General features: G+C 67.0%; 2 protein-coding genes across 11 annotated transcripts in view; both read right to left on the reverse strand.

Moving 5' to 3' along the window:
• Positions 1–2733: 2733 nt before the first annotated feature.
• On the reverse strand, positions 2734–6099 carry C12H19orf25 (chromosome 12 C19orf25 homolog). 5 transcript variants are annotated; one of them, XM_029918097.1, is made up of 3 exons: positions 6051–6099; positions 5645–5776; positions 2734–4190 (listed from the first exon to the last, which is right to left on the reverse strand). In XM_029918097.1, the coding sequence occupies exons 2-3, from the start codon at positions 5772–5774 to the stop codon at positions 3970–3972; spliced, it is 351 nt and encodes a 116-aa protein (XP_029773957.1). In that variant the 5' UTR covers positions 5775–5776; positions 6051–6099; the 3' UTR covers positions 2734–3969. The 5 variants fall into 5 exon arrangements, with proteins under 5 accessions (XP_029773957.1, XP_029773954.1, XP_029773956.1 ...); XM_029918094.1 differs by having other exon boundaries at positions 6017–6099; XM_029918096.1 differs by having other exon boundaries at positions 6039–6098.
• A 1860-nt stretch (positions 6100–7959) lies between these two features.
• PCSK4 (proprotein convertase subtilisin/kexin type 4) overlaps positions 7960–10271 on the reverse strand; it is a 6742-nt gene continuing 4430 nt past the window's right edge. For 3 of the 6 annotated variants that reach the window (XM_029918891.1, XM_029918889.1, XM_029918888.1), the window contains exons 10-14: positions 10100–10203; positions 9913–10030; positions 9533–9748; positions 8839–9311; positions 7960–8701 (exon numbers count right to left, since the gene is read on the reverse strand). In XM_029918891.1, coding sequence (XP_029774751.1) covers positions 8496–8701; positions 8839–9311; positions 9533–9748; positions 9913–10030; positions 10100–10203 — 1117 coding nt within the window. In that variant the 3' untranslated portion in view covers positions 7960–8495. The remainder of the gene's footprint in view (positions 8702–8838; positions 9312–9532; positions 9749–9912; positions 10031–10099; positions 10204–10271) is intronic. The other 3 variants (XM_029918892.1, XM_029918893.1, XM_029918890.1) reach the window with 3 other exon arrangements.

Here is a 10271-nt window from a genome sequence, read left to right on the forward strand (position 1 = left end):
GCCTGGGCCCGCGGCTGACGCCGCCCGCCGCAGCAGCGATGGGGAGGCCCGGCCGCTACCCAGGGTGGCGGCCCCGGGCACCGCGTGGCGTCGCATCCGGGACGAGGACATCCCACACATCCTTCGGAGCACGCTGCCTGCCACTGCTCTGCCCCTCATGGGCGCCTCGCCCGAGGAGGGCCCCAGCGGCCCCCCGCAGCGCAAGACCAGCGACGCCGTGGTCCAGACGGAGGACTTCATTGCCACCAAGACCAACTCCAGCACGTCTCCAAGCCTGGAGAGCAGGGGGCCACCCCAGGCCCTGGGCAGCGGCCCTGCCTCCTTCCCTGGCAGTGATGTGGATGGGCCCTGCCCCTCCAAGGCGCCCACCTCTGCTCCCTTCATCCATGAGGGCCTGGGGGTGGCCGTGGGGGGCTTTCCCGCCAGCCGGCACAGCTCCCCTAGCCGCGCGGCCCGCGTGCCCCCCTTCAACTACGTGCCCAGCCCCATGGTGGCAGCCACGGCCGACTTGGCCACAGAGAAGGGCCCCACCGCGGCCCCCACCAGCCCCCTGGAATAGTGGCCGGGGCCAGCCTGCTAGAACACCCTCTCCTGGCCAAGGGCTGGCCTGGCTGCCCAGGGGGTGGTCCCAAGGTCCATCTACCCACCAGAGCCCCCGCCCTGGGAGCCCCCCTGCAGCCCGAACTGGCCTCACATCTCACGCACAGATGCTTGCCCCGTGCCACGGGAGATCTGGGGGGACCTCCAGTCCCAACCGGGCCCCCAACGAAGATACCAGCCTCCCGGCTCGGGCAGCCCTTGGCAGCGTGCTCCACGGCCCTGAGCTCTGCTGGGCCGAGCTCCAGCAAGACCCTCCTGTTTCAGGAGGTGCAGGGAGGTGGCAACCTGCCTGGGGTGAGGGACAGAGCGGGGGAGGGCGGCCCCATCAAGCAGGCACCTGCCAGCTGGGGGCCACGGCGCCGGCATGCGCCGGGTGAAGCCTATAATGTTGGAGGCCCCGTAATTGGTTAATGACGGCTTTGCGGGTTTGTTTGCGTCTTCAGCCCCAGCTGGGGAGCGTGGGGGCGGAGCAGCTGAGCCCAGACAGCGCCACCTAGCGCGCCCGGAGCGCCCGCGCCCGGGCTGGGCTGCTGGGCGGCCCGGAATTGCAGGGAGCCGGGCACGCAGACGATGATGCAGGGGCCGGTCAATGGTGTGGTCGGACAGCCTGGCTGGGGGACGCGATGGCTGCCAGCCTGGGGACGGAGACCCTGGACAGAGACCGTGGAACAAGCACGCAGAGGGACAGCCCCGCTTTTCTATTCCATTCTCCTTCATGACGCACAAAGTACCAGGCTCGCGGGCTCGGCGCCAGGGACAGCACAGCCAAGGGGACACGCACGGGGGACAGTGAGCCTGGTGTGCAGCTCAGGGGCCCCTGGGTGTGCGTTTGCTCAGTCTCAGCCCCGAAGATGCCTCCTTGCAGGGGGAGCCGGTGACCTCTCTCCTGCACGTGGGCTCCGGGGAGAGCTGCCCCTGGCAAGCGGGTCTGCTTTCACAGCTGCACCCCAGAGCGCCACCCCCGGTGGAGACAGATGCCGTTAAGGGAGATAGTGTGGCCACCTTAAGTCCCTTCTCTGAAGCGCAGTGGAGCGCCCCCAGGCCAGGGCACCGCTGACCCTCCCTGTTACCCAGAAGTGTCTCCAGAGGCTCCCATCCTCAGCTCGGGGGACCCTTGGGCACCACGCTGACCCCGACACCAGGCCGCGGCACCCCCCACTGCACAGCACCCCCAAATGCCCCATCCCAGCTTGGGGGGGTGGCACAGGCTCATCAGAGCCTGCTGGTCCCCACCCCCACCGCAGCCTGCAGGACCCGGTCTGGGGGTGCCCCAGCTCCTCTGTGATCTGGGGACTGCCCAATACCGTCTGTGCTTGCAGTCCCCATGGACGGGCTTCCCCGAAGGGGCCTGGGGGTGGGGGAGGAGGCAGAGCCACCACCAGCTCGTCCAGCCACAGGGGCCCGAGGCTTCGAGCAACCACGCACTGTGAGACCCTGGGCACTGCTTTCGCCGCTCTGTGCCTCAGTCTCCCCACGTGGGCCGTGGGGAGAACTCCCAGAGCTACCTCCTGGGCGAGCGGAGAGACCACCGTGACCAGGGGAGGGGCCTGTGCTTCTGGACCCTCCCCTGCTGCCAGAGCCACCCCCCCCACCCCGCCCCTAGGGCCGGTACACGGGAGTGCCCGCCCTTCCGTGCCCGGCAGCCAGGCAGCCACGTTTGCCTTTGCCAACCCCTGGTGCCAGGGGGCAGCCACACCTCATCCTCCAGCCTGGGCGGGCTGCAGGGGCCCTGGAAGGATGAATTTCTGGAGGCGGCCAATCAACCTGAGTCGGGCTGAAGACTTAAGGTCTGAGGACCCAAAGGACCAACCCAGCCACCCGCTGAGAGGACGCATCAAGGACCCATCTGCCGCTGGGGCACACCCAAGGGGGACACCTGTGACCCCACACCCATGACTTTGGGCCCAGGGCCAGACAGACACACTTGCTGGCTCAGCGTCACCACACCCTGCTGTCCCCACTGGCCTCCCGGCTGGCGGCCACAGCACCCCACAGGCGGAGCCTGGCTGTCCTGGCCCATCCCTCGCGTCCCCCTCCCCAGTCTCCGCAGCACCACAGGACCCGTGTAAATACAGCCCATCTGCCCCCACTAACCCGGCCGCCGGAGTCTGGCGGGAGGAAGGCGCGGAAGAAGGCGTCTCACGTGCACCTTTAATAAACACGGCTGTTGAATCGAGCTCTGCCGCCTGGGACTCCGTTTCCACGTGGTTGAGGATGGGGTGGGGGCTGGGAGGGTACTCTGGGGCCTTCTGTCCTGCTCACCCCGAGCTGGGGTCCATGTGACGGCCCCTCCTGGCTTCTGCCAGGAGCAAGCAGATGTCCCTGACCCAGAGCATGCCCCCGCCTGACCCCAGGGCACTCCAAGAGGAGGCACCGGAGACCCAGGCCAGGCCGGGAGGGTGCCGTCAGCAGCTGGGGAGGCTGTGCACCTGCTGCCCTACCTGGAGCCAGGCCTGCGGTGTCCGCACGCCCAGGCCCCCAAGGCCCACTTTCTGGGTTCTGGTTTTGGGGGTCTCTCGGATGCCCAGGATTCCCCGTGTCAGGGCTCTGATGTGGTGCTTCAGCGCTCCCAGGGACCCTTGGACAGGGGCAGCCGCCAGGCACTGTGCAGACACCCGCTGCAGAGAGGCCTTCAGCCGCCTCTGCTCCTGTCCGGTGCCCCCACACCTGCCCACAGGTGCAGCTGCAGGATGGAGGCAGCCGTGAGGGCTCGGTGGGAGGCCGGCCAGCTTGTCCCCTCACAGGAGCCCATGTGACGGGGTCCCACAGCCCACAGGGGGTCCGCACCCCGAAGGTTACCCGCCCAGTGGGAGCACCCAGGCCTCAGGTCAGGGTGCTCGGGGGGCACCACCAGAGGCCCCATCTCCGGTCTGGGCCCTGATGGCCAAGGGCGCCTCCAGCAGCCGCCACTGTCTGCAGGAACGGGGGGTCCTCTGCTGGAGTCCTGGGGCCCCCGCAGTTCACGCGGAGACGGGCGGGGACAGCAAGCCCACTGCGCTCCACCAGCTCCGTCTGTCGGGATGACACGGGGGTGCAGGGTCGCCAGGGGCAAGGAGAGGATGGACCGATTGGCCCTCGGGCACGGGGGACCCCACACGAACGAAGTCCAGTGTGGGCTCCACGCCCCCGGGGTGAACGGCACCCACGCCGCCCCAGACCCGACCCTCGGGAAGGGGCCCGTGCCCGGAAGGGCAGGTGTGGTGTCACCCGCCACGCAGGCTCTGTGCCCCGGGGAGAACCCAGGCCAGGGGACCCAGGGGCCCAGGTCCGAGGTGTGCCGGGTCAGGTGGGGACGGCCAGAGGTTCCGGCGAGCCGCAGGGCGCCCTGCCGGGGGCTCGTGCTAAGAGTAGCTGGCAGGCCCGTCAGCCCTAGGAGGGGGCCACGGCCCCGGGCGGTGCCCCCCGCGTCAGGTGGCTGACATCCTGCTCCAGCTCCTGGCCAGCCCGCCACAGGTCCGCGCGCCTCTGCCTCAGTCCGTCGCCCGCCTGCCGCAGCCGCTGGTTCAGGGCCACGTAGGCCCGGCTCTGCTGGTAGAGGTGCTCCCGCTGGGCCTCTGCGTCCTCCGCCCTCCCGGAGAGGCCTGGGGGGTCTGGGGACAGCACATGGCACCCCCTGTCAGAGAGTGGCCTGCGGGCCCAGGACGGAGCCACAGAGCAGGCTGGCTCCCCCGCCACTCCCGGCCCTCAAGACCTCGTGGGACCCAGCACTCGGGGGGTTGGAGGAGGATTTGGACATGCACTTCCTGCAACAGCCCACGCCCAGCGGTGGCAGAGACCTCACAGGGTTCGGGTCCCCCAGAGCCATGTCCAGGTGCCTGCAGCACCCCCCCACCGGGAGGAGGCCAGGCGATCTCGCCCAGCAGGGGGAGCCCCTCTCCCTCCAGCGAGCCCTAGGGGCCCAGGCCTCAGTCCCCCCCCCCCCGCGGACGCTGGTGGCCCTGGGTTCAAGCAGCCTCGATGGCCCAGGTGCAGGACGGGGATAAACACCAGCTGTGCCCCATCCGATAGAACGTTCCAGACGGTGGACAAATCCTCAGGCTGAGCTGTCGCATACAGAACTGGCCGCCAGCCACCAGCAGCCCTTGAGCACGTGAAACACAGCCCCACAAAGCAAAGAACCAAATTTTTACAATTCCTTAATTTTTTTGATTTCCCAAAGCAGGGGTGCCTGCCGGGCGCTGTTGGTTAGGCGTCCAACTCTTGATTTTGGCTCCAGTCAGGAGCTCACGATTCCGGAGTTGCAGCCCAGAGTCAGAGTCAGGCTCGGGGCCTGCTCAACACTCTCCCCCTCCTCTCCCAAAATAAGTACCAAAAAAGAGAAAGAGAGAAAAATTCCCAAAGCGTTTCGTACCATCCGCGGCTTTACTAGCCTATCAGGGAATTCTCTTCCCACCAGACCAACCCCAGGGCGAGCGCTGGCCTGATTCTGTCCCCCTCCTGACCCAGCGCCTGAACGGCACCCGGCAGGGGCCCGAACCTCCTCTCGGAAGGTTAAACGAATAAACGCCTGAACCTCGTCAGATTCTCCGCTTGAGCGAGTGGGCTCGGCGCCCGCTCACCGGCGGGGACGCTGAAACCCCCAGTCCCAGCCGTGTCCTCCCTCCCGAGTATTCTTCCCCCACCGCGGCTGAAACATGGTTCTTCTTTTCAACTTCAGAATTTTACTTTTAAGTAATCTCCACCCTCAGCGTGGGGCAAGAAGCCACAACCCCGAGATCCGGATTCGCGCGCGCCACCGGCTGAGCCAGCCGGGCGCCGGAAAACCCATTTCTAGCTCCCGGGCTTTTACAACAGGCGACCACCGGGATCTGGCTGAGCACCCGCTGCGGACCCCTGTTCCAGACGCCCCTCTGAAGCTGCGCCCCACTCTGCAGATGTGCGGGGGCGGGGGGGGGCTCAGAAAGGGTAAGGACGGCGCTGAAGTCTCAGCTCTTAATTCCTCGGCTTCGCCCGACCGGCTTCCCGGCTGCAGAAGGCTCCTCCCGCCCCCTGCCGCTGGGGTCTCAGGGTCGTCCCTCCCTGCCCGTGCCCGGGCTCCCCCTACCTTCCAGGGCCAGAGCGGTGAAAACGGGGTCCTCGGAGGGCGCACCCCGCACGTCCTCCAGGATCTGCTCCACCGTGGGGGGCGCTGGGCGAGTGGGCAGTACCACCCGCTTCTTGGCCTTGGAACCCATCCCTGGAGGCGAGAGAAAAGGGAGTTGGTGGGGGCGTCTGTCTACCTCTCGCCCTTTTTCTGGGCCCTTCCTCCCGCCCACCGAACGCCTGCACACGTAGCGGAGCCCCGTTCTCGGGGAAGCCCACCCTGCCCCGCCCCTCCGGGCTCGCTTCGCCCCTGGCTCTCCCAATGACCGACAACTTGGGGCTAGGCGCTTAGCGTCCGACTCCATCCCCGCCGCCTCAATTTCCCTGTTAATACCCCGAAAACACTACCGCCTGACCAAGGCGCGCGCCCTGAGTAACCAGCACCGCTGAGAAGCCACTTCCGTTTCCGGTCGCAGCGCGGCCCCGCCCACCAGTGACGCACCCTTGGTGCCTCTACGGCACCTGCACGCCGTTCGTCGGGAGGCCACGCCCCCTCTTAAAGGCGCCTGCAAAGGTCCTCAAAGGTCTGACAGGACCTAGGAGCCTCCCAGCGCGCCAGGCCTGGAAGGTCATGGGGTGGGGCATGGGTCCTGTCCTGTCCGGCTCCCCTCTCTGGGTCACAAAACAGCCAAGTCCCGGTTTTCTGCCCAAAGTGGACAGGGCGCCCAACCCACGTGCCTGTTGCAGGAACAAAGTTACTGCCCTAGCGAGGGGGCCAATAGTATCGGAGGTGGCCAAGGGCGCTGGACGCAGTTCGCCGTCGCCTGGCCTGCTAGATTCCATCACAGTCGCTTCTCTGGTCCCTAAAACGTCCCTCTCCGCCCTGCCTGGCTCCTCCCGACAGCCAGGGCTGGAAGACAAGAAACTAGGGCTCGTTTTGTGACTTTCAACAGTTTTATTGGATGTTATCTACACACCATTCAGTCCACCTGTTTAAAGTATACAATCCAGTGGTTTTGAGAGAGACGTACAACCATCACCATAGTCACATTCAATCACTCCAGAGGGAACCTGGCTCCCATCAGCCCCCACCCAGCCTCCCGCCCCCACGAGCCCCCTCCCATCTGTGGAAGAGCCTGTTCACACATAGGGACTCACCCCGTGCGGCCTCTCGTGTCTGGTTCCCTCCTCGCCGTGCGGCCTCTCGTGTCTGGTTCCCTCCTCGAGTGTTGTGTGTTCAGGGTCCGTCCGTGGGGTGGGGGGCGCCTCCCTCCCATTGGCGGCTGAATGATGTGTCTGTGTGTGGTGAACACGCTGTTGGGCCCTTCATCCCTCGATGGGCATCTGGGTCGTTCCCGTCTCGGGTTGATGTGGGTCGTGCTGCTGAGGGTGCGGCAGTGCAGGTTTTGTGCCGCTGTGTGTTCTGGTCTCTCTCAGGCACAGGCTCAGATGGTAACACCGATTAATGGTTTACAGAACGTCTGGTTTCCCAAGGCGTCTGCCCCAGGCCGGCACATCTTGGGTGCTGGCTGTGTGCCGGGTAGGAAAGCCAGCTCTCCTGATCTCCGGTCGGGTGGAGCAGGTGCTAGACTTTGGTGTTGCATGGACGAGGCCAGCAAAACCCGAGGAGGCGGCCAAGCAGCCCTGGACACACAGCCCAGCCCTGGCGGGCGCTCCGGCTCACACACATGCTCGCAGAAGCGGGACTCACAATGCACAGGACGTAGAAACAGCCCCACTACGTGTCGATGAAGGAATGGATCAACACACTGGCCGCCCACTTGGCCTCGAGCAGGAGCAAGGCACCCACATCCGCTGCCCCAGGACGGACCCTGGACACATGACATTCAGGGAGGGAACCAGGCACAAGATGCCACCATGTGATGGCACGTATGCAAAGCATCAGAACAGGAAAATCCAGCTTGGGGCAAAGTGAAAGCAACATACTTCCGGCCCATGATTCCCTCACCCTCCTCACACCGCCGGGGAGCGGAGCAGCAGCACGATCATTATAAACTCACAGACCTGTCTGCGGCCGTGGGACAGTGGCACGAACGGCCATTTGAGAATCACGCGCCTCTTAGTCGTCAGCGTCAAAAAGAAATCCCAACGGGTGAGGGAAACTTAGAAGGTGCTAGGAATGCAGTACGCAGCCCTGGGAACCCCCACCTCACTCCCGCCCCCACCAGACTAGGGGTTCTGGTTGCCCCTTTTCCTTTGTGGGTAACCGGAACCTCCAGGGAAGACAGTTTCTAAGCAGGGTACCGGGGAACCCCCAAGCATTCTGTGGGGACGGAGCCCTGTCCCTGCCCCAAAGGAGACCGAAGACTTGGCACCTCCTATTCAACCTTTATTTGCAAAGCGTGGTGCCGGAGACTCTGGTTGGTGTCACTGGTTCCCCTTGCCCCTCCCCCCACCTCTGGGCCTGGGAAGGGCCGGTGGTCACAGCCCAGCCTCCCCCTCACCCCACCCCATCCCACTCCCACCCCAAACTGTGTAACTAGACTTCTCTTTCACCTGGACCTGCCAATTTTGGGGCCGGGACTCGGCAGGGCCTCCTGGGGGTCAGGCCCACGCACCCCTAGCCCAGGTTCCAGTCTGGAGCAAAGCAGCAGGACGGTGGTGCCAATCCAGGCACATGTCTGCCCCCTAGTCAGATGTCTCTAGGCCCGGGCCAGTGGCGGGGCCTGGGGTGGTGGCGGGATGGCCCCCCCCCACAGCGGTGGGCAGCCTACAGTGAGGGTGCTGCGGAGTAGGGGGCTCCCGAAGGCCACGGCCAGGAGGGCCAGTATCACGGGCCGGCTGGGGTGGGCGACTGCGACGGGCTGGGGGAGGCTGCTGGGGGGACAGGTCCTGAGCAGGCGCCCCGGCGCTCATCCGCGTGTAGGAGGGGGGCAGGCAGCGCAGCTGAGCAGGGAGCCGCTGAGGAAGGGGACTAGGAGGCGAGCCGGCTCGGGTAGACGCGCAGGGCGGGAGCGGCCGTGCCCAGGCCCAGCGCTCAGCGTCTGCCGGCTGAGGTACCTCGACGGGCAGCAGGGGAGGCAGAGGTGGCCCAAGACACAGGCGGGGCTGTGGCATTCTGCACGGGGGACACGTGCGTTGGAGTGTGCGGCCAAGGCCTGCCACCCCGTGTGCCCTCCCGCCCTGGGCCGCACACGCACACTGCCCGCCGCAGCCGCCCCCCAGCGAGCAGGCCGTGCCGCGCCGGGCACTCACCCTGGCACAGCCCCTCTGTGTCCCACTGCACACGCGCGCTGCTGGTCACCTGGGGGGCCGGGGGCCGCGCTGTCATGTCCTCGGCCGTCCCGTACAGAAGCAGCGTATAGCGGTACAGCGTCCCTGGGCCGGGGTGGTGGTGGGCACGGAGAAGCAGCGGGGAGGCTGTTGGCAGCCTGGCGCCACCCTTCCGGGCTCCTCGCCCCCGCTGCCCTCCGCCCCAAGCTGGGGTCCGGGACACGTGCGCCGGCAGCCAGCATCGGCTGGTCTCCAAAGATGCCGCGGCGTCTCTCAGGGAGCCCCCGGGAGCCCCCTGCAGCGGTGGCCCGGGCCGCACCCGCCTCTCACCCGTGTTGAAATAGTAGCCCTTGTTTTCTAGGCCCAACGTCCACAGGCCCCGGGGGTCCTCGTCCCAGAAGTGGGTGGACATGAAGATCCAGTTGTTGTAGCCTTGGCCGCTGACGTCCAAGGGTCTGGGGCAGAAGACGGGAGTGGGGGTGGGGGGCCGAGGGAGGGCTTCAGACCCCGAGGCGCCGCGGTGTCCGCAGGGCCCAGCGCGGGAGGCTGGAGGGGCTCGTGAGGGGGACGCGTGGCCCGGTGTCTGACCTGAGCAGACCCGCCCGACCCCACGGCGCTCCCCACGCCCGAGGAAGGGGGGGCGGTTGCGATGGGTCCAGGCACCCCACGCCTGCACCTGACGGCCACGAGCGTGGAGCGCGTGCCCATGGGGCTCGTGAGCGAGATCTCCAGGTCCCCGCGGCGGCTGTAGGACAGCGACAGCTGCACCTGCACGTGCTCCAGGGAGCGGATGTGGTTGGCCTGGCCGGCGCACGCCGACACGTTCCTCGTCACTTCCGTCAGAGGCGAGATGGGGCTGGGGGCGTGGGCCGCGAGCGCGCCTCCTGCGGGCCTGCAGCGGGGAGGGGAGACGGGCCGGCCGGCGGGCCTGTGCTCACACTGTGGAGCTCACCCTCTCGTTTTGTAGGTGGGGAAAGTGAGGCGTCTGTCACCCCCTCCTCCGTGGTGAGGACAGGTAGGCACGGGGGTGGGGGGCGGGCCCAGGAGGGTGCTCACGTGGCGGTGCGCACGACCTGCACTACGCACTTCCGCTGGGCCCGCGTGGGCGGCCACGTGCGAGCCGCGTCCACGAGCAGCCGGGCATCCAGCAGCCCATAGCCATAGTGGTGGCTCACTGTGTGGACGGGCGGTGTCACTAGCCCTAGGGGCATGGCGTCCCCACCTCTCCCTGGCCCTGCCTCACCTTGGCGCCCTACACCATTGGTCTTCCAGTCCTCAGCCTGGAGCTGTGCCCGCCTGGACGCACGGACCACCAGGTGCTGCATGTCCCTCCATGTCAAGAAGGGACTGGGGGCAGACGGTGGGGGGGGGCGGTGAGCCAGGGCCACGCGGGGGGCAGGTGGGGGGGTGAGCAG

Source organism: Suricata suricatta, chromosome 12, assembly GCF_006229205.1.
Source record: "Suricata suricatta isolate VVHF042 chromosome 12, meerkat_22Aug2017_6uvM2_HiC, whole genome shotgun sequence".
NCBI lineage: Eukaryota > Metazoa > Chordata > Mammalia > Carnivora > Herpestidae > Suricata > Suricata suricatta.